The 18900-nt window shown below is 52.8% G+C and overlaps 1 protein-coding gene across 2 annotated transcripts in view; it reads left to right on the plus strand.

Annotated features, from left to right (window-relative positions):
- The window catches only part of NDST2 (N-deacetylase/N-sulfotransferase (heparan glucosaminyl) 2), a 171477-nt gene that overhangs the window by 127456 nt on the left and 25121 nt on the right, over positions 1 to 18900 (plus strand). For both annotated transcript variants that reach the window (XM_015409617.1, XM_015409618.1), the window contains one exon: positions 5998 to 7409. In XM_015409617.1, coding sequence (XP_015265103.1) covers positions 6417 to 7409 — 993 coding nt within the window. In that variant the 5' untranslated portion in view covers positions 5998 to 6416. The remainder of the gene's footprint in view (positions 1 to 5997; positions 7410 to 18900) is intronic.

Raw genomic sequence — 18900 nt, forward strand, 5'->3', positions numbered from 1 at the left:
CTCTCGCTTCAGCGAGCGCAACTCCTGGGTATACCAGGGCGCTCGCTTATCGCGAGCGCGGAGAGGGCGCCTGGGAGCGATCTCGTCGATAGCTGAGGAGAGCCGGTCATTCCAGTCCTCCACCAGCTCTTCCAACGAGCCGCCAGGGGGCCTCGGATCCCGCAGAGCCATCTGGAGCCGCACAGGGTCCATTTGGCTCCGTGGGCGAGCCAAAATCTGCTCGCCACCTAAACAGGGTCGGGGTGGGACATTCAGACGGGCCCTCAGAGCATGGTGATCCGACCATGGTACTGCCAAGGCAGTAATCCGGTCCACCATCACTCCCGCAGCAAAGATCAAAGATCATTTGTTTGAGTTTAATTCTTGGGGGGGGGGGACACATGGTAGAGGAAATAAATATGTCAGCATTGGAGACGGATGGGCAGATGGAGCCTTCAATGTGGAATCCTGAGAATAATTGACTGAGACCCTGCCGCCATTACGCTCCAGTCTGTTTCCTCTCAAGCATGGGGGCGACCTTACAGCAGCATCTTCTCTGAAGTGGGGCGACTGGAGTTGAAAACGTGTTGGTCTTAACAAGGCTTCGAAATCTCTATTTTAAAGGGATACAAGAGGGCAAATTATTTCAAATGATCGGTAGATTGAGGCCCAGTGGGCGGTGTTTGCTTCCCAAGAGAAAAACGGTCTTCACCTGGCTGAAGAGTTTGTCACAGCAGTAGACACCGGCAGGGGAGCAAAGGGGGCACCATCTTTGGTGTCGTGGCTAGGAGTGCGGACTCTAATCTGGGAGAACTGTGTTTGATTCCCCACTCCTCCACGTGCGGCTGCTGGTGTGACCTTGGGTCAGTCACAAGTTCTCTCAGAGCTGTTCTCTCAAGGGCAGTTCTCGAAAGAGCTCTCTCAGCCCCACCCACCTCACAGGGTGTCTTTTGTGGGGAGGGGAAGGGAAAGTGATTGTAAGCCGCTCTGAGACTCCTTCAGGTAGAGAAGGGTGGGTAATAAATCCAAACTCCTCCTCCTCCTCCTCCTCTTCAGGGGAGTGAAAGAGAGAGAAATGCTGCTGTTGCATGCATTTGTATGTGAGAGAAGTGCTGCGTTTGTTGGGTCCCTAGGAGAAAAGTGGACTGTGTGTATTTGAGAGGGAGAGAACTGGCATCTCCAGTGGAAAAGGGACAGGCAGGAGGTGATGTGAAAGACCTCCGCCTGAGACCCTGGAGAGCAGCTGCCCGCCTGAGTAGACAAGGCTGACCTTGATGGAGTTTGGTTCAGTTTAAGGCAGCGTCGTGAGTTCATAGGAGAGTGGGGCCACGTTGTGTTTTGGGGTTGTGTGTAAGAAAGGTGCATAGTCTGTCTTTTTGGCAGGAGGGAGCTGTGACCTGTGCATGCACACAGAGAGAGAGAGAGAGAGAGAGAGGCGCTCCAGGCGCTGCCTCCCACGGGGCCCCTCCAGGTGTCACTACTGTCAGCACGGCCTGGCAGGCACTCCCCAGGCTCTGGGGCGGAGAGGTCCCTCACGTCACCTCCTGCCTGGCCCTCTTAACTTAGCAGCGCTGCTAGGGATGGAACCTGAGACCTTCTGTGTGCGTGCCAAGCAGGTGCTCTTCCACTGAGCCACAGCCCTGGGTTTGTGTGCACGACGAGAGACGGATGTGGGAGGAAGAAACACTCCTGGGTGTGTGTCAGCAGTGCTACGGAGCGTGAGGGAGGTGCCGTGCATGCGTGTTGTGTGCCGGAATGGTGTTGTCGTGGGCTTTATCTGCGCAAGGTTATTCTCGGCAGCCGACAGCGGGGACGAGTTCTGATTCAGTCGGCACCAAATCTGCCTAAGTGATCCCTGACAGCTTGTGTGCGTGTTTCCAGCCGTCCCCTTCTGTCTGGCAAAGGCAGCTAACGGCACCAATTAAAGCACCCTGGCGCTGGGCAAGGAGGAGGAGGAGGAGGAGGGGTGCTTAGTCACCAAGACCTACTGTGCTTCCCAGCGCCAGGGCTGGCACGAGGAGGGAGGAGGAAGCCAAGGACTCATGAAGCTTTACTCCACCCACACGTTCCTGACACGTAACGGCACACTAATGAAAGTCCTGAGGCCGCTCTAGCTTCAGTCTGCCCTTACCGGGGTGGGGGTGGGGGGAGAGCTGGTTGCTCTCTTAGTTGACATTTGGTTCTGGAGTTTGACTAGACATGGGTCCCTGAGGGAGGGGAGGCGTGGCGGCTCGGGGTGGTGGTGGACCACAGCGCTTCCCTGCAGAAGGTCCCAGATTCCATCTTCAGCATCTCCCGCGAGAAGGGCTCAGGGACACACACACACTGACACTCAGGCTCTGGAGAGCTGCTGCCAGCACCAAGGAGAAGGTGGGGGGCTCCACGGCGGAGGGGTGCCACGTGCTGCTTGCCCTCTCCTCCCTGAGGGGTCTCTCCCAAGATGCCCGCAGCAGTGGTCGCCCACAGAGGCCCGGAATGTCACAGTTAAGAGATACACGGAAACCGAAGTTCTCAGGAGGCCCGGACGGTTGTCTTTCGCCGCTCCTGCCTCTGATGCCAGATGCATGAGGCTGGGGCATGGTGAGAGTGGAAGCGCATCCACTTCTCTGGCACAGGCTGCCTGTTCCGCAAGTAGGGGTGGGGCCCTCACTGTTTTGGAGACGCTGTCGGCTTGCCCAGTCCTTCCTCTGAGCTGCTCTGGGCAGTTTGCGTGTTTCGTCACCACATGTTTCGTCTCCCCGGCCGCTCTTGGACCAAGCCTCCACCTCTCGTTCAAGGCCCTGGCATGGGCACCCCTGGAGGCGGAGCGGCTGTGGTTCCTGGGACGCCCCAGAGAAGCCGGTTTCCTCCCCCCCACCCGAAACAGCGTTCTTGGCATATCAGGTCCTCTGGACGTGACCCGCAGGAGGGAGCAGTGTCATTTCTCCGGTGCTGCTGGCTGCCCTGTGAGCTTCTGGAATGGGAAGCTGCCTGGGCTCAGCAGTCGGGGCAGGTGGACTGCTACGAAAGAGATGCCTTTCCCTCCCTCGTGATGTCATTTCCCTCCCCCCCCCCACTTAAACTGCTGACGCGGTCCCCCAAGATGGCTCCGTGTGCCTGTGCCAGCTGGCATGCCCACTGGCCCTCAGGCCTCGCCGAAGAGAGCAGCTGTGCAGGTTCTTGAGCAGCAGAGCTCCGGGACGGACCTTGGGTGGGTGTGCCTGTGGCTTGCCGTGCTTGTGGTACCATAATGATGTTTTTTGAGACAACTGAGTGTCAACCATAATCTGATTTGCTAAAGAGACGGGTGCTTGGCTCCAGCGGGCCCTAAGGGTTCTGCCTTCACCCAGGTCCCAAGGGGAGGGAACCTCGTGGAGATTGTGATGGACACTTTGTTATGGGGTTCATCTGATCCTCACTAACTCAGTCAAGAGCCTCGGGGGTTATACTGGACCCGGCACTGCTGCTGGAGAAACAAGTTAACGCAGCTGCAGAAAATGCTTTCTCCCCACTCACTCTAGCCTGGAGGAAGGCCCCCTGCCTCGATGTGGCTGGTCTGGCTGCCTGGATCCACCCTGCAGTAGCACTGAGACCAGACGACTCCAGTCCACTCTGCCCAGGCCTCCCCTCCAAGTCCGTTGGTGCAGAAGGCTGCAGCTTGGTTATCCTCCAGAGCCAGGCAGAGCCATCCCCCTCACTCCCACTCTCCAGTCGCTCCAATCGGCTGCCCCTTGTTTAACAGGCTCCATCCCGGGTATCGGTGATCCCATACAAAGCCCTTCATGGCCTCGGACCCCCCCCCCAGATCCTGACCAGGTCAGGAAGGGTCCCCCCTCTCCGGCTTCCCGCAAACCACGTGGAACTACATGATTCCGGAGGGTGTTTTGGCACCGCTGGCAGGGCTGTCCAATAAAAAAAATGGCTGAGAAAGATGCTTTGGTAAAGGGAGAAGGACGGGGCTACTGCATCTGGTAGGTGCCATGGTGTTGCTGTGTGATTTCTGTGTCATCCCGCCTGCCTATGCTGAAGCCATCTCAGGTTTCTGCAGCCCAAACCCTAACCGCATTGCTCACTGGATGTGCCGTCTCTTTTGATCGCGTGGGTGCCCTTTATGTCGTCGTCTCGGTGAAAGAAAGGCTGTGGCGTCCTCTTATTGGGGAGGACTGTATTTCTCTTTAATATTTATATTTTGTGTTTACAAAATAGGTAGTTCCAGCTGCCTGCCACCAGGAATTTTAATAAATTCCAAATCCCCTCTTTGCTTCTGGTGTTGGTATTGTGACCCAGGGTCTTGGCTTTCAAGGACCTATGTGGTCCTGAGGAAGAATTGATATGAATAACGGATCAGGCTTCTGGGATATATTTAAATAAAATCGCATTTATTGAAAGAGGAACAAAATAAGAGGTTGGTTATTATGTAACTGGCTGGGAATAAGGTTCTTGTAAATATATTTGTCAACTGTGTCACACACACTGTCCGTTTTAGTCCTTACGATTCCACCCTGACAGGAATCTCTCACTTAGGCGACCACACAGTTTAATCTCTTGGTAAATTTAACTTCTTTAAGAACTTTATAAAGTTTCACTATTGAAGATATATGCTGCTCTCTCTCAGATCCCACACAGAACTAACTGAACTCTCACTGACCGAACATCAACTGAACGATACCAACTGACTTTCATAACTAACTTTCACAACTGACTTTTTCTGATTGGCCACCTGACACTCACGCAGATCCACTTCAAAAACCCCTCCCCTCTCGTTCATCCACCAATCACAGCACACTGATCTCTCAATCGTTCTACTCTGCTATCGTCACACTTCAACCAAGCGTTTAAAGGCGCGCACACACACACACTCTTAAAACAAGGAATCGTTACAAAGGCGGACCTAAATAATGTGAATAAAGAAATGAAACAAAAAAAGAGCCCAGTTTCCCGAGCTGAAGGATTCTGTGGCCAGCGAGGTGGAGGGAGGTGCCTCTTCAGAGTCTGGGGGGGGGGGGGGGGAGAGAACATTGCGCTTTGCTGGCCTGTGGCCACCCGGGCCTCTGCCAGTCTTGTCTGGCCCTTTCCTTGTCTGGTTGCCCGGGACTGGTTTCTGCTCTGCTCTGCTCTGTTTACAACGGAATGTGGCTCAAAATTGATGGTCACAGTCACAGAACAGACCGCAAAATAAAAAATTAAAATATGTATTCATCATGTTAAAATAAAACATTCCATAATCAATTTCTTTTCTTTTCTTTTTTCAATTTTTTGGGAAAAAAACAAAAAAGGCTTCAGGAAAAAAACGTGGGGGAAAGGGTTTTTCCCGAATTTTTCCGTTTTTTTTCCGGGCCTTCACATCTCTAGTGGAGTCCCACCGGTCCTAATTCCTCCGGGCTGCCCTGCACGTAGGTATCGTGGATCGAGGAGCTTTCCTAAGATGGGAGGTGGGGCATTAGACCTTACGGGACCTTTCCTTGGGACCAACCGGTATTAGCAAAAGGAACTCCAGATTGGTGTGGGAAAAGTAGTACTTCTCAGAGCCGAAGCACTATTGCTTGGCCTTGCAGTAAGTAAAACATGATCTCCTACCCACAGCCAGAGGGCTATCACTTGGAGGAGGACAAGGAGCAACAGAGGAGATTAAGGGTGGGAAGGTACCGGCTGGATCTCAGGGGAACCTTTTTCTACAGGAAGAGTTGTGCCGCAGTGGAATCGGCTGCCTCGGGAGGTGGTGAGCTCCCTCCACTGGCAGTCTTGAAGCAGTGGCTGGACAAACACGGGTCAGGGAGGCTCTCGGCTGGTCCTGCGATGAGCAGGGGGTTGGACTAGATGGCCTGTGGGGCCCCTTCCAGCTCTGTGGTTCTAGGATTCTGTGATCTGCTCCCAAGCTCATGGCAGAGGCTGAACTGGAAGGCAGGCTCCACGCCGTCATTCAGATGATGTGATTGTGAGGTGGAAGCACCGACCTGTCCCACTTACCTCTGCACCGAAACCCCCTTTGCGGAAGTGTTTCCTGCCCTTAACGGGTCGTTTCTCTCTTTTTTATTGCAGGTTGCCAGTCGAGGGCGGCCACCATGTGAAGCAGCTCCTGGGACTGTGGCGGTCCCCTGCCTCCCACACACACACCCAGGGCCAGCCGATTCGCTTCCGCAGCCGGGAGATGCCTCACGGCACATGAGCCCCCCTCCTCCCGAGCACTCTCCTGAGCCGCCAGAGGGGAAGCGGAGGAGGAGGAGGAGGAAGGCGCGCCGCGCAGAGGAGCCATGGGACTGAAGGCCATGGTGACCTGAGCTAAATGGCCAGCCGCTGGGCTCCTGGTCTCGTAGCCGCTTGCTTCCGCTTTGCCCCTCTCTGCGGCTCCCGCTCCTTCTCCGTGAGCTGCCCCTGGCTCTTCCGGTGGTGGCGCTGGAGGCACCGGAGGCAGCTTGGTGGGTGCCCAGCGTGAGGAGGGGTGAGCCGCCCGCCGCACCATGATTCAGCTGTGGAAAGTCGTGCGACACGTGCGACAGCTGGAGCTCCACCGCCTGATCCTGCTGCTCATTGCCTTCAGCCTGGTCTCCATGTGCTTCCTGGCTTACTATGTCACCAACAGCCCCAAGATCAAGGAGCCGCCCCCCTTGCCCTTCAGCGACTGCAGCAGCCAGCACCGGGCCCTCCTCCCGCCCCAGGCCAGCTGGAGGCTGACCAGATCCGTGGACAACTCTCACACGGACCCGGTGGTGCTGGTCTTCGTGGAAAGCCTTTATTCCCAGCTGGGGCAGGAGATTGTGGCCATCTTGGAGTCCAGCCGGTTCAAGTACCGGACAGAGATTGCCCCCGGGAAGGGGGACATGCCCACTCTGACGGACAAGGACCACGGCCGCTACGCGCTCATCATCTACGAGAATGTCCTCAAGTACGTGAACCTGGATACCTGGAACAGGGACCTCCTGGACAAGTACTGCGTGGAGTACGGGGTTGGGATCATCGGCTTTTTCAAGGCGAACGAGAACAGCCTGCTGAGTGCCCAGCTGAAGGGCTTCCCCCTCTTCCTCCACTCCAACCTGGGACTGCGGGACTATCACATCAACCCCAGTGCTCCACTGCTGTACGTGACCCAGGCGAACGAGGTGGAGCAGGGCCCGCTGCCCGGGGACGACTGGACGGTCTTCCAGTCCAACCACACCACCTACGAGCCCGTCCTGATGGCCAGCACAAAGTCCTCCGAGTCCATCCCGCACCTGGCCACGCACCGCGCCCTGCACGCGACGGTGGTGCAGGACCTTGGGCTTCATGACGGCATCCAGCGGGTCCTCTTTGGCAATAACCTCAACTTCTGGCTGCACAAGCTCATCTTTGTGGATGCCATCGCTTACTTGACTGGCAAGCGGCTCTGCCTGACCCTGGATCGTTACGTCCTGGTGGACATCGATGATATCTTTGTGGGCAAAGAAGGGACGCGCATGAAAGTGTCCGATGTAGAGGTAAAGCTGGGCAAGGGGGCGGGGGGGGGGAATCAGAGGCCTGCGTGCTCAGAGCACCTCGGTGCAAAGCATCACACCACGCACCCGTCTCGTTTTTCTGACCTGAATTGAGCCTGGGTCGGGGGGGAGTTTGCCATCAAGTTGCAGCCGACTTGTGGTGACCCTGTAGGGTTTTCAAGGCCAGAGACATTCGGAGATGATTTCCCATTGGCAGCCTGTGTGTCACGACCCTGGTAGCAGCCAAGGCTTCTGACAAGGTCTGTGCAGGCCAGAGCTGAGCATGACAAAAGCCCCTTCCATGGGGTCAGTTTGGTATTAAAACCTGGCAGGCACGAGGAGGCTGACGCTCCCTGCACTGCCGGCTCGGTCTAGGTTTGGGTCTCACAGGCCAGCCTGCGTGAAACTCCCTGCAGGTGCCCTCTGGTGAGTGGCACCTTCAGGCCCGGCGAGAGGAAAGAGGGCAGGGGCTGCCGAAACAAGCTCTGATCACGTCATTCTAAACCACGTCTCATTTAGGGGTTTAGCTGAGTGAGACAAAGGAGTAATCTGTCATCAGTCAAACAGAATTTCGGGCAAAGCAGATAAAGCTCAGATTTACCCATTTAAAAGGGGTGAGCTGGTTGCAGGGCCTGGAGAGGTTAACGCATTCTCCTATTTGTGAAAATGTGGAATCAGGCTGAGGATTTGTCGTTGAGGAGGAGGGGGGACTTCCCAGGGACAAGACAGCAGGCCTGTCCTCTCATCCTGCACCTGAAGAGATCTAGGAGCACCCAGACCAATCTTAACACCTCTGTTTCTTGGCCTCCCAGAGCGCCTTCACTGTCGGGGACAGTTGTTTTGGCAAAAGCATCCTTGCGTATCAGCCAGCAAATTGAGTGAACTTCGCAAATTATGCAAACATGTTGATTATGCACGCCTCAGTGGCTTTCACACATTAGTCTTACAGGGTTTTGGAATCTCTTGTGAGGAATTCTGAGGCAGGAAGTTGGGGGGGAAACGTGGGCTTCTCAGAAAGCTGCTCGGGGCAGGAGGCGTCCGGCGCCAAGTGAAGCCGCTCTGGAAGACCAGCGGGGGGGGGGGACTTCCTCTCCCCTTCTCAGATCTCCTCTCTCTGGGTGCTCGGAACCAAATTTTGGGTGCCACATGAAGAAAATTTCTGGTATTTGGTTGACGATTAGTGGCCAAAGAAAACGAACAAACGTAGTATTTCTGTAGTGTGTTTTTATATGAAAGCGAGTTCCACATTTATTTGTTTGTTGACTTCATTTCTGACTCAGAGCAGCTGGCACCGTCCCCCCCCCCTCCGTGGTGACGTGGGTGAGGCCGGGAGGGTGTGGCCAGACCCAGGTCACCCGGCCAGCTTCCAGGGCAAAGGGAGGGTCTGACCCTGTGCCCGACTGACTGGCTCTCACACTGGCCCTCTGGCAGATGAGGCCCGGGCTCTCTCAGCCCCCTCCCGTGTGGTTCCCCCGCTGCTGTTGTGCAGCTGCTCTGGGCTGCCCCAGACCCCCCAGCAGGGCTTTCCCAGGCATTCTTGTGGGGTTTTTTTGTTTAACCAACAGTTGAATATTGTTATCCGGTTCCCAGCTTCCATTAAAAAAAAAAAAAGCATTTAGCCCCTTTAAGGGGAAAGGCTGTACAACAAGCAGGCCTAGAGATTTACTTTTCAGTAAAAGCTCTGAATTCAGAGAACCTGAAGGGCATGGTGCAGTGTCGGGCGAGGGACTGGGAGGCCCCGGTTCGAATCCCCACTCGTGCAGTTGAGGCGACCTTGGGCCAGACACTCACTGCAACCTCACCTACCTTGCAGGGTTGCTGTGAGGATAAAACAGAAGAGAGTGATGTAAGCCGTGGTGGGTCCCCATTTGGGAGGGAGATGGGGTATAAATGAAGCGAATAAGGGATTTTAATGATGGTGCAATGGCTCGTTTGAGAAAGCGCGGGGAAAGCGGGTGCCAGCGCAGCCTCGCAGGGGTGGGAGGGGTCGCGAGAAAGGTAGGGAGAACCTGGGAGGCACTTGGAAGCGCCACGAAGCGGGAGGAAAGCACCCGTCCCCACAGCGCCCCCCGCCAGAGCAAAGAGAACACGATGGAGGCGCAGAGCACACGTGAGCGTTCCGTGCCTGCTCCTTGGTGGAGGCTGCCGGCCAGTCCTGCGCGGGGGCCTTTGCCAGAGAAGGAAAGCAGCAAGCGGCAGATGGAGGTCATTGTCGCTTCCTGCTCAGACCTCCTGTGCGTGACATCCAAAGCTCTGAGCTTCCAAGAGGGTGTCAGGTCCCCACAGCAACAATGAAGTACACGCTTGTAGAAAGGTTTTACTTTTATTGAAGCTAAAGGTGCATTGACAGGAACACTGTTAGGAATGACTTGGAACCAAAGAGCATGTCAGAATATAGTACATTCAAATCAGCAAGACCCAATTGCGGGAGTTCCCGCACGCGGCATTAGGCCTGAGAACTAACGGTACTAATAAGCATAACAGGTAAAACTTCCCACGACTCATCCGAGGGATAACCCAAGCAACTTCTACAGCAGCTCTCCTCCTGCGGCCTTAAAAGATACGTGTTGCTGTGGAAAAGCAATTAAGCGCAAGGAAAGGAATGCGCATGAAAGCAAAAGTAGAAATAAAAACACTTGGCAGCTTGCTGACAGAGGGACCGTGGCTTTGCCTGCCAAAAGTCCCAGGTTCGGTCCCCAGCCGAGTTCCCTCCAAGCCGTGCACGTGGGCAGCCGCTCATCAACGCAGGAAGCCCCACTCCGCAGCAGTCTGGAGCCGCTCGGGGTCTTGTACTGCCCAGTGCCCATTTTGAGACTCCATCAGGATGTCCGCTCAGTAGGAAAGAAAAATTAGAGGGAACATTGGCCCAGCGTCTCCAGTTCAAAGGACCAGGCACTAGGTGATGTGGAGGACCTTGACTTGAGTCCTTGGGGAGCTGCTGCCCGTCTGAATGGACAGCGTTTAACTTGATGGGCCGACGGTCTGTATCAGTCCAGCTTCACGTGCATTCAAGTGAGAGGAGAGTGGAGGGCTGAAGCATGATTTGGAGGTTCTCTCTCTGTGCCTCCACACCAAGCTCCGGTGGCCGTAGCCCTGTGGTGTCCCTTCGACCATTCCCCCGTGAATCAGAAGCTGGACACACAGGAAAGCTCCACGGCCACACCAGGCCACGTAGCGAGCTGATCTGGGGTGTTTTGCTCCCGCGCCATTCACAAATCCAGGTGGGCAGCCATGTTGGTCTGAAGCATGACTGACTACGAATTGCAGGACGTCTAAGTCCAGGGGCAGGCACCTTTAAGACCCACCACGTTTTATTCAAGGCGTGAGCTTTCGTGTGCTTTCATTTTGTGAGGCAAAGCTCATACGTTGAATAAAACATGGTCTTAAAGGTGCCACTCAGGGCTCTTTTTGTAGAAAAAGCCCAGCAGGAACTCATTAGCATAATAGGCCATACCCAACAGCAGAAACTCATTAGCATGTTGGGCCACACCCTGACTGCACCGCTCATTAGCATATTAGGCCACACCCCCATGTTACCAGAAGTGTGGTCATCCAGCCACACCCACCTTTTGCTTCTTATTCTGCTTACCTTGTTTGTTGTCAAAACCCAGGGCCTTTTTTTGTAGCAGGAACTCCTTTGCTTGTTAGGCCACACACCCCTAATGTAGCCAATCCTAATGAGTTCCTGCTGTCGGGTGTGGCCTATTGTGCTAATGAGTTCCTGCTGGGCGTGGCCAACTTGGGAGCCAGCCGGAACTCTGTTCCTGTGCGTTCCTGCCCAAAAATAGCCCTGGTGCCACTGAATCATGGAATCATCAAGTCATCTCGTCCAACCCCCTGCACAGTGCAGGAAATTCACAATTATCTCCCCCTCCACACCCCCAGTGATGGCTGTTCCACACCCAGAAGATGACAAACTTCAATGCAATTCATAGTTAGTCAAAGAAAGTACCATATTGTAACTCTTTACTCTTTAACGGCAGCAATTATCCTACCAGCTTTAGCACGATGGTTGTGCAGACTTTTAAAAACAAATTGTCCACCTTTGGAAACAGCAGTACGTGGCTGTAAAGCAGGTGATGCGTCGTGTTTGAGCAAACGTACTCGTGCTTTGTACAACTGAGAGAGCAGAGCGTTGCAACAGGAGGAGGGTCAGGTAAACATTTCGGGGGAAGGCCATTGTGCAGACTTGCATTTAGGGTTGCCAGACGTTAGAGATGAAATGAAGTACCGACAATGTGTGTGGTTAAAGTGCGGTCAAGTCACAGCCGACTCACGGTGGCCTCAGCAAGAGGTTCCCAAGGCAGCTGAGAAGCAGAGAGGGTTTGCTGTAGCCTTCCTCCGCAGAGTCCTCCTTGCCACGACTGGCTCTGCTTAGCGTCCGAGATCTGAGGCGTCGGGGCTATCCCACAGCCCAAAGCTACAGATCTACAAAAGCACTCTGGGAGATTTTCGTTTCCTCTTTTGCTTATGATCGCTGATCACAAACCTTGTTGGTATTCTTAAGACACAAACTTCAGGAAACGGGTCCGTCAGCAAAGACCCAAGCGGAGGCGCCACGTTGGGGGCTGGGTGTGGACGGGGGAGCGTCAGCAGCTGCTACAAAAACGGGGCTCTTTGGGATTTATCAGCTGACAGATGTGTTGTCATAGTAACCCAGTGAGGCTTTAAACCTCCCCTCATGCACACTGTGGCTGCTAAGCCTCTGAGCACCACCACCTCTTCCCTCGCTAGCTTTCATGCCAGCCTCAGGCAACAGCAGCAGTTTGCCTGCTCCACAGGAGTGTGTCAGCCTGAGGCACCCTTGAGAAACACCCTTAGGACTGGGTGGCCTGGGCCCCCTACGGGGACTCCAGTGACACACAAGTTGACCCCGCCTGTGGCACAGCTGCTCCTGCACATCAGTCATTGGCTTGCTGTCGTCCCAGGGGATGGGGAAGGCGTCTGGCAGCCCAGGCCAGTTTTCCCAACCTGCCCTTCCCAACACTGACATCCGGAAACTTGTTCCTGTGTTCTGTACCGGTGCGGTGAAGCCTGTGAATCCGTGGCATAGTGAATTTAAGTTCTATGGCTTGCCTGAAGCTTGGAAGATTAAGCAGAAAGAGTTAGGAGGTAACAGCCAAAATGGGCCGTGCAGTCCTAGAAAAGATTGGATTTATACCCCATTGCCCTTCACTACCCGAAGGAGTCTCAGAGCGGCTCACAATCGTCTTTCCCTTCCCCTCCCCACAACAGACACCCCCTGTGAGGTCGGTGGGGCTGAGAGAGCTCTCTGGAGAACTGCCCTTGAGAGAACAGCTCCAAGAGAACTTACGAATGACCCAAGGTCACACCCACAGCTGCATGTGGAGGAGTGGGGAATCAAACCCGGTTCTCCCAGATTAGAGTCTGCACTCCAGACCTGTACACCAGACTGGCTCTAAGACGAGTTACACCCTTGTAAGTCCTCTGACGTCCGGCAGGTGCCTGTGGCAGAGCTGGGGTTCCAACCCGGGTCTCCCAGACCCTCATCTAACCCTCATCAACCGGACCTGCTGGAATCGTGCTGTTTACCCTTGAGAAAAACAACCCCTTTGAGAGTCCCCAGACCAGGAGGGCAGTCCTAAACTGCACTCCTCAGAATCCTGTTCAAGTCTACTCAGTTTTGTGCTAACAAAGAAATAAACAGTTGGAAAAAGAAAAAAAAAAGTCTACTCAGTGGGACTTAATCCCAGGAAAATGTCCTTCGGTTTGCACTGTGAGAGACTGACATTGTGAGCATTTATTTTCTTGCTTTTTAAGAAGCCAGTAAACCTGGAAATGTTCATCAAAATGCAGCATTCTGGGGGGAAACGTTTATAGTAAATTGCATTTATGTAAATACAACTGATTTGCATACGGTAATCCATTTGCAGGCTCCGTGCTTTCTTTTTCTCATAGAGGTTCCCGCGGAATGTTCTTGGCAGCCGGCTGCTGAAGTCCGAGAGGCAGCGTGATTTCAGGGGCTTGACTCCTGGGCTCCAGGGCAGGAAACCCACTGAGCTACGATGCTCAGTGACTAGCCTTGGACACACTGGTTTCTCTTGCTGGATTGGGGGTAGGTGGGGGTCCATCTTTGTAGTGAGTTTCATGGACAGAAATATTAAAAATTCAAAGTTGAATGTCAGCATAAGATTAGAATAGATTGCATTTGAGCATTACTAAGACCAACATTGTAAGTAAACAAATCATAGGTGGACAGGGAACTGGTTGGAGAACTGCACTCAGAGAGTAGTCGTCAGTGGCATTTCATCTGAATGGAGGGAGGTGTCCAGTGGGGTGCCACAGGGCTCGGTTCTGGGCCCGGTACGTTTCAGTATTTTTATTAATGATCTGGGTGAGGATGTGGAGGGGCTACTCATTAAATTTGCAGATGACATCAAATTGGGAGGAGCAGCAAACACACGATAGAGAATTCAACGAGATCTGAACATGCTGGGAAAGTGGGCAGATGTGAACAAGATGCAATTTAACAAGGATAAGTGCCGAGTTCTACATCTGGGTAACAAAACTGAGGAACGTGCATACTGGATGGGGGATACACTTCTGGGTAGCAGTGTGTGTTAACAAGATCCTGAGGTACGGGTGGACCGTAAGTTAATATGAGCAACCAGTGTGATGCAGCGACAAAAAAGGCTAATGCGATCTTGGGGTGTTCTGCAATAGTCCCGCTGTGCTCTCCATTGGTCAGGTCGCACCTGGAGTCTTGTGTGCAGTTCTGGAGGCCTCTCTTCAAAAAGGATGTGGACAGAATGGAGCATGTGCTCCAATGAGGATGCTCCAATGAGAGCAATGAGGATGATTGGGGGCCTGGAGAAGAAGAGGTTGAGGGATGTCTCTTGAAGTACTTGGAGGGCTGTCCCTTAGAGGAGGGCAGGGAGCTGTTCCTGTTGGCAGCAGAGGAGAGGACTCGCAAGAATGGGTTTAAAGTAAGGGCTAGCTATTAGGAGAAGCATTTTTACAGTCAGAGTTGTGCCACAGTGGGATCGGCTGCCTTGGGAGGTGGTGAGCTCCCCCCCCCATGGGCTGTCTTTCGGCAGCGGCTGGACAAACACTGGTCAGGGGTGCTCTCGGCTGGTCCTGCACGGAGCCGGGGGGTTGGGCTAGATGGCCTGTCTGGCCCCTTCCAGCTCTGTGATTCTGTGACCCTATGATTTCCTGCACGAATTACAAAATCTGTCAAGCTCTTCATAGCCAATCTTTGATTGAAATGTTTCATTTCCAGTGTTTTGCTATTTTTTTATTTTTGAAGGTATTCATGCGGTTTGGTCTCGTGGGTAAGAATAGGTGAGAATCTCTCCCCCCCCCCCGGGAATTAAAAATCACAAAGTGGGTGGTCATTCAGAAAGCCCAGCCATCACCCACACCAGAAGTATTTTCAAACAACGCTGCTTCTCCCTCACACGACTTGAGTAAAGCAAGAACGAAGTTTCACAAGGAATTTTACTTCAAGTCTGAAGCAGTAAGGGATCCTTTAAAGGTGTCACGGGAAATCCAACAAGGTACCTGCAACCGTTGTTCATCGAGTGGTCTTCTGTGCAGGCACACATGGGAACTGCGCAGTTGCAGGCCAGCCACGGAAAAGACTTCCAAGCTTTCCGAATAGACTAGGAGCACCCCTCCTCCCTCTGGCGCTTTCCTGCCCAAATGCTCACATGGCCAGGAGGAGGGGCGCTACTCCCTCCGTTCTCTCCAAGCCACCGTTGGAGACCCCTAGAAAACCAAAGTTCCAGAGAGTTCACAGTGGGGCAAGAGGGAGGGACGCTTGCCTGCACAGAAGACCACTCGATGAACCACGGTTACAGGTAAGTGCAACCTTGTTTTCATCGTCGTGGCTTCTGTGCAGTCCGACATGGGAAGATTAGCAAGATCACTGGGTGAAGGAGGTGGGTGTCAGGACCCACAGCCAAACAACGAAGTACACGCTTTCAGGAAGGCTTTACTTTTATTGAAAAACCATAGAAAAGCCAACCCAGCTGTTCGAAAGTCCTATATGATGAGTAGATAAATGGGTACCTGGCCTTAGTCGGTCAGGGGGGTACCCTCCCCTAGAAGAAGAAGCAGAAGAACTGTGGCTCCAGAGAGAAAATAGCGGCACCGGTAACAACAATGGCGGCGAAACAGCGGCAGAAGCAGCGGCGAAGGGACGGCCCCCCGGAACGACGACTGGTCGGAGGTCAGCAGCGGCGCGGAGTCATTGGAGAGATTGAAGCCGAAAGGACGTAATCCCCATCGCCTGCGTGCAGCAAGCCCGACGAGCCAGCAGGGGCCGCTGTGGAAGCCAGCTAACTGAAGTCCCCCCTCTAAGAAAGAACTGCGCGAAGAGGCATGTGACCGCCCGGAAAAAGACGGAAGGAGAAGCAAGAACATCTGCGGAAAAAAGCCTTCGGAGGGTATCTGGTAGGGTTCCCATCCCCCTGAATTTGTGGCCATAGTTAGGATTCTAGAAAGTGTGTGCACACACGATACTCTGTAAGCCACCCAGAGCCCTTCGGGGGTGGGCGGGGTAAAAATCCCATGTAATAATAATAATAATAATAGATGCGATAACATGAACACTGTTAGGAATGACGGGATACCTATGTGCATAACGGCATATAAGGCATTCGTATGCGCCCCCCCCCCCATAGCAATGACCAATTAGGCTCCCGCGGGCGGGACATTACTGGACTCACTAACAGCTGCAAAGCTGGGAACAGAGAAGCTCCCACGGACGATAGACACCACATACTCCACACCAGCACAACATCAAAGATAAGCGTTGCAGCTCTGAAGCAATTAAGCGCATGGGAAGGAATGCAAAGGAAATACAAAGCATCTCTACACTCATGGCAGCGCAGCTGACAGTGGGTGTGAATCTCTCAGAAGGAGACCACCAAGGACCGCTTTATCAACAGTTGTTTAGTGGCACGAATTGACCTTCACCCAGAACTCACTTATACCAGAGCAGTAAGCTCTGTGCGAGCGCCCCCACCAACATACATGTGGGAATGTGGTAAAGAAAAAAGAGCACTCTTTTGAAAAGAGCCATCATACACAGAGTGGTAATGAAGGGCTGTGCATTCAAAAACAGTGTGATCGCGTCAACCGACCCACAAGGATGGATTGTGTGAGGATGCTGCCCATGCATTACATGAGGAGTGAGAGACCACCCTTGGTAGGGGATCCCAGCCGGACATCGCCTTTTGAAATTTCATGCATGGAGAGGGTATAAGTTAGAATCCTGTTATAAATGAAGCACCATGTAAGTGCCGAAAATAAAATGGGGGGTTATACCCCTCTTTTGTAGCGTGCTTAGTAACCCAACAAGGAAAACATAGCAGAGTTTTTGTCCAAATCAGTTTCCAAAAACATACTCAGCAGCACAAGAAGCAGGGTCCAAACCTTGCTGCAGCTTCTGTAGAGACTCTCCTCCCCACTTAGAGGTGCAAGGTCTGGTACTGCAAGAGTGGTGCTTGCCGCTCAGAAAAGTGGGAGGCTACTGCTACAATGCAGGAAAGGAGCCGATCAAAGCATTAATTTATCAGCAGGAGTGAGAATAAGTGGATCTGCGCTATGATAATGAAAGGTAGTGAAAAGAGGTGTGATGTGGCTAAAGAAAGGATGGACACAATGCGCCACAAGGGGGGAAACTTGTGTAGTCTGCAGAGCAATCTGTGCAGCTATATAAGGAGAAAAAAAGGCATAAAACAGGTTGTCTTTGTGAGGGATTAGAAGTGCATTCCTCAATGACAGGGGTTATCGTCAGGGATAAAGCATAAAGGTCATGGCCTGGAACGTCATATTGTGGGGCCATGCCAACTAACCGAGATTTCCAGACAGAATACCAGGGAACTGGTGTCTGCTAATCGGTTCAAACATGATTACAGTGCCTCCTTCGACTCTGTGGAGCGTTTGCACTAAAACCAGAGACAAAGTAAATATGCCCATCATGTCAAGATAAGTAATGTCAAGACAATTAATATTGCAGGACACCAGGAGTTACTGGGAAGGGTTCCCACAGATAGCGAAGGAGCCGTCGGAGATGGCACTACTTCGAGAAGGAGAAGGGGACAAAAGAAATGCTGTCAGAGAAAGGACCCTGCCGAGACCACATGCCTGATGCATAGCAGATCTGTCTCAAAGAAAGAAAGAAAACTTAAGTCCGGGCATCCCTTGAAGGGTGAAAGACACAGCAGAACAACGGTTCGGTTTACGGTGTCACATATAGATATATAAAAATGCCAGGAAACGCAGCAGTGGAAGCTGAACAGAGCTGACAATCTTAGTAAAACAAGGGGGAGAAATTCAGGCAGGCTTTGGAAAGGATCAATAAAGACCTTTCAAAGCGGCAGGGAAAATTTAATATAGAAGCTTCACATAGGCCACACTAATCTCTGCACACATTGAGAGGCAGCTAAGTATAAACCCAGGAGCTGCGGTGGCTCAAGTGGTTAAGACGCTGAACTGCAGGCTGTGGAAGGTCGGTAGTTCAGCATTTCGAGACCCGAGTGTGCCGCATGACGGAGTGAGCTCCTGTCTCTAGTCCTAGCTCCTGCCAACCTAGCAGTTTGAAAACAAGAAATTGCAAGTAGATAAATAGGTACCACTCCGGTGGGAAGGGAACAGCGTTCCGTGCGCCTTGGTGTTTAGTCATGCCGGCCACATGACCACGGAAACGTCTTCAGACAGCGCTGGCTCTTCGGCTTGGAAACGGAGATGAGCACCGCAACCCTAGAGTCAGACTCGACTGGCTTTCGAGCAAGGGAACCTTTCCCTTTACCTAAGTATAAACCCAGTGAAAGGGAACATTGGAATTCTACCATTGGAAGCTTCCCTCTTCAACAAGAGGGGTAACTGTCTGCAGGAACAGTAGAGCGGTCAAGACACAGAACCGCCCAGCAAAAGACATGTATGATGAGTCACCGGATCTGGGCCTATTATAGTCTTCTCTTCAGGTCCTGCACTGAAAACATAAGAGTCATTTGAAATCACATCATTTCCCCTGTCCCGTGTGTGTGTGTGCGCGCAACAGAGCACCTCAAATCTGCCTTATAGTGGATCAGACCATTGGTCCATCAAGGTCAGCACTGTCCACTCAGACTGTCAGACAGAGAACGGTCTTTCACATCACCTACTGCCAGACCGTTAACCGGAGGACCAGAGAGTAAACCTAGGAGGACCCTCAACATGCCAAGCAGACACTCTTCCACTGAGCTATAGATCCTCCTCATTTATCACTAAATGGAATGATATAATCAGTTGGAGACCGGTAGCTGTGTTGGAGACCGGAATACTGTGTGCAGTTCTGGGCACCACACCTTAAAAAGGATATTATAGCTTTGGAAAAAGTGTAGAAAAGGGCAACTCGAATGATAAAAGGGTTGGAACACTTTCCCTATGAGGAAAGGTTAAAGCGCTTAGGGCTCTTTAGCTTGGAGAAACGACGACTGAGGGGTGACATGATCGAGGTTTATAAGATTATGCATGGGAAAGA

Source organism: Gekko japonicus, unplaced genomic scaffold (genome assembly GCF_001447785.1).
Source record: "Gekko japonicus isolate JY-2015 unplaced genomic scaffold, Gekko_japonicus_V1.1 scaffold2542, whole genome shotgun sequence".
NCBI classification, from domain to species: domain Eukaryota; kingdom Metazoa; phylum Chordata; class Lepidosauria; order Squamata; family Gekkonidae; genus Gekko; species Gekko japonicus.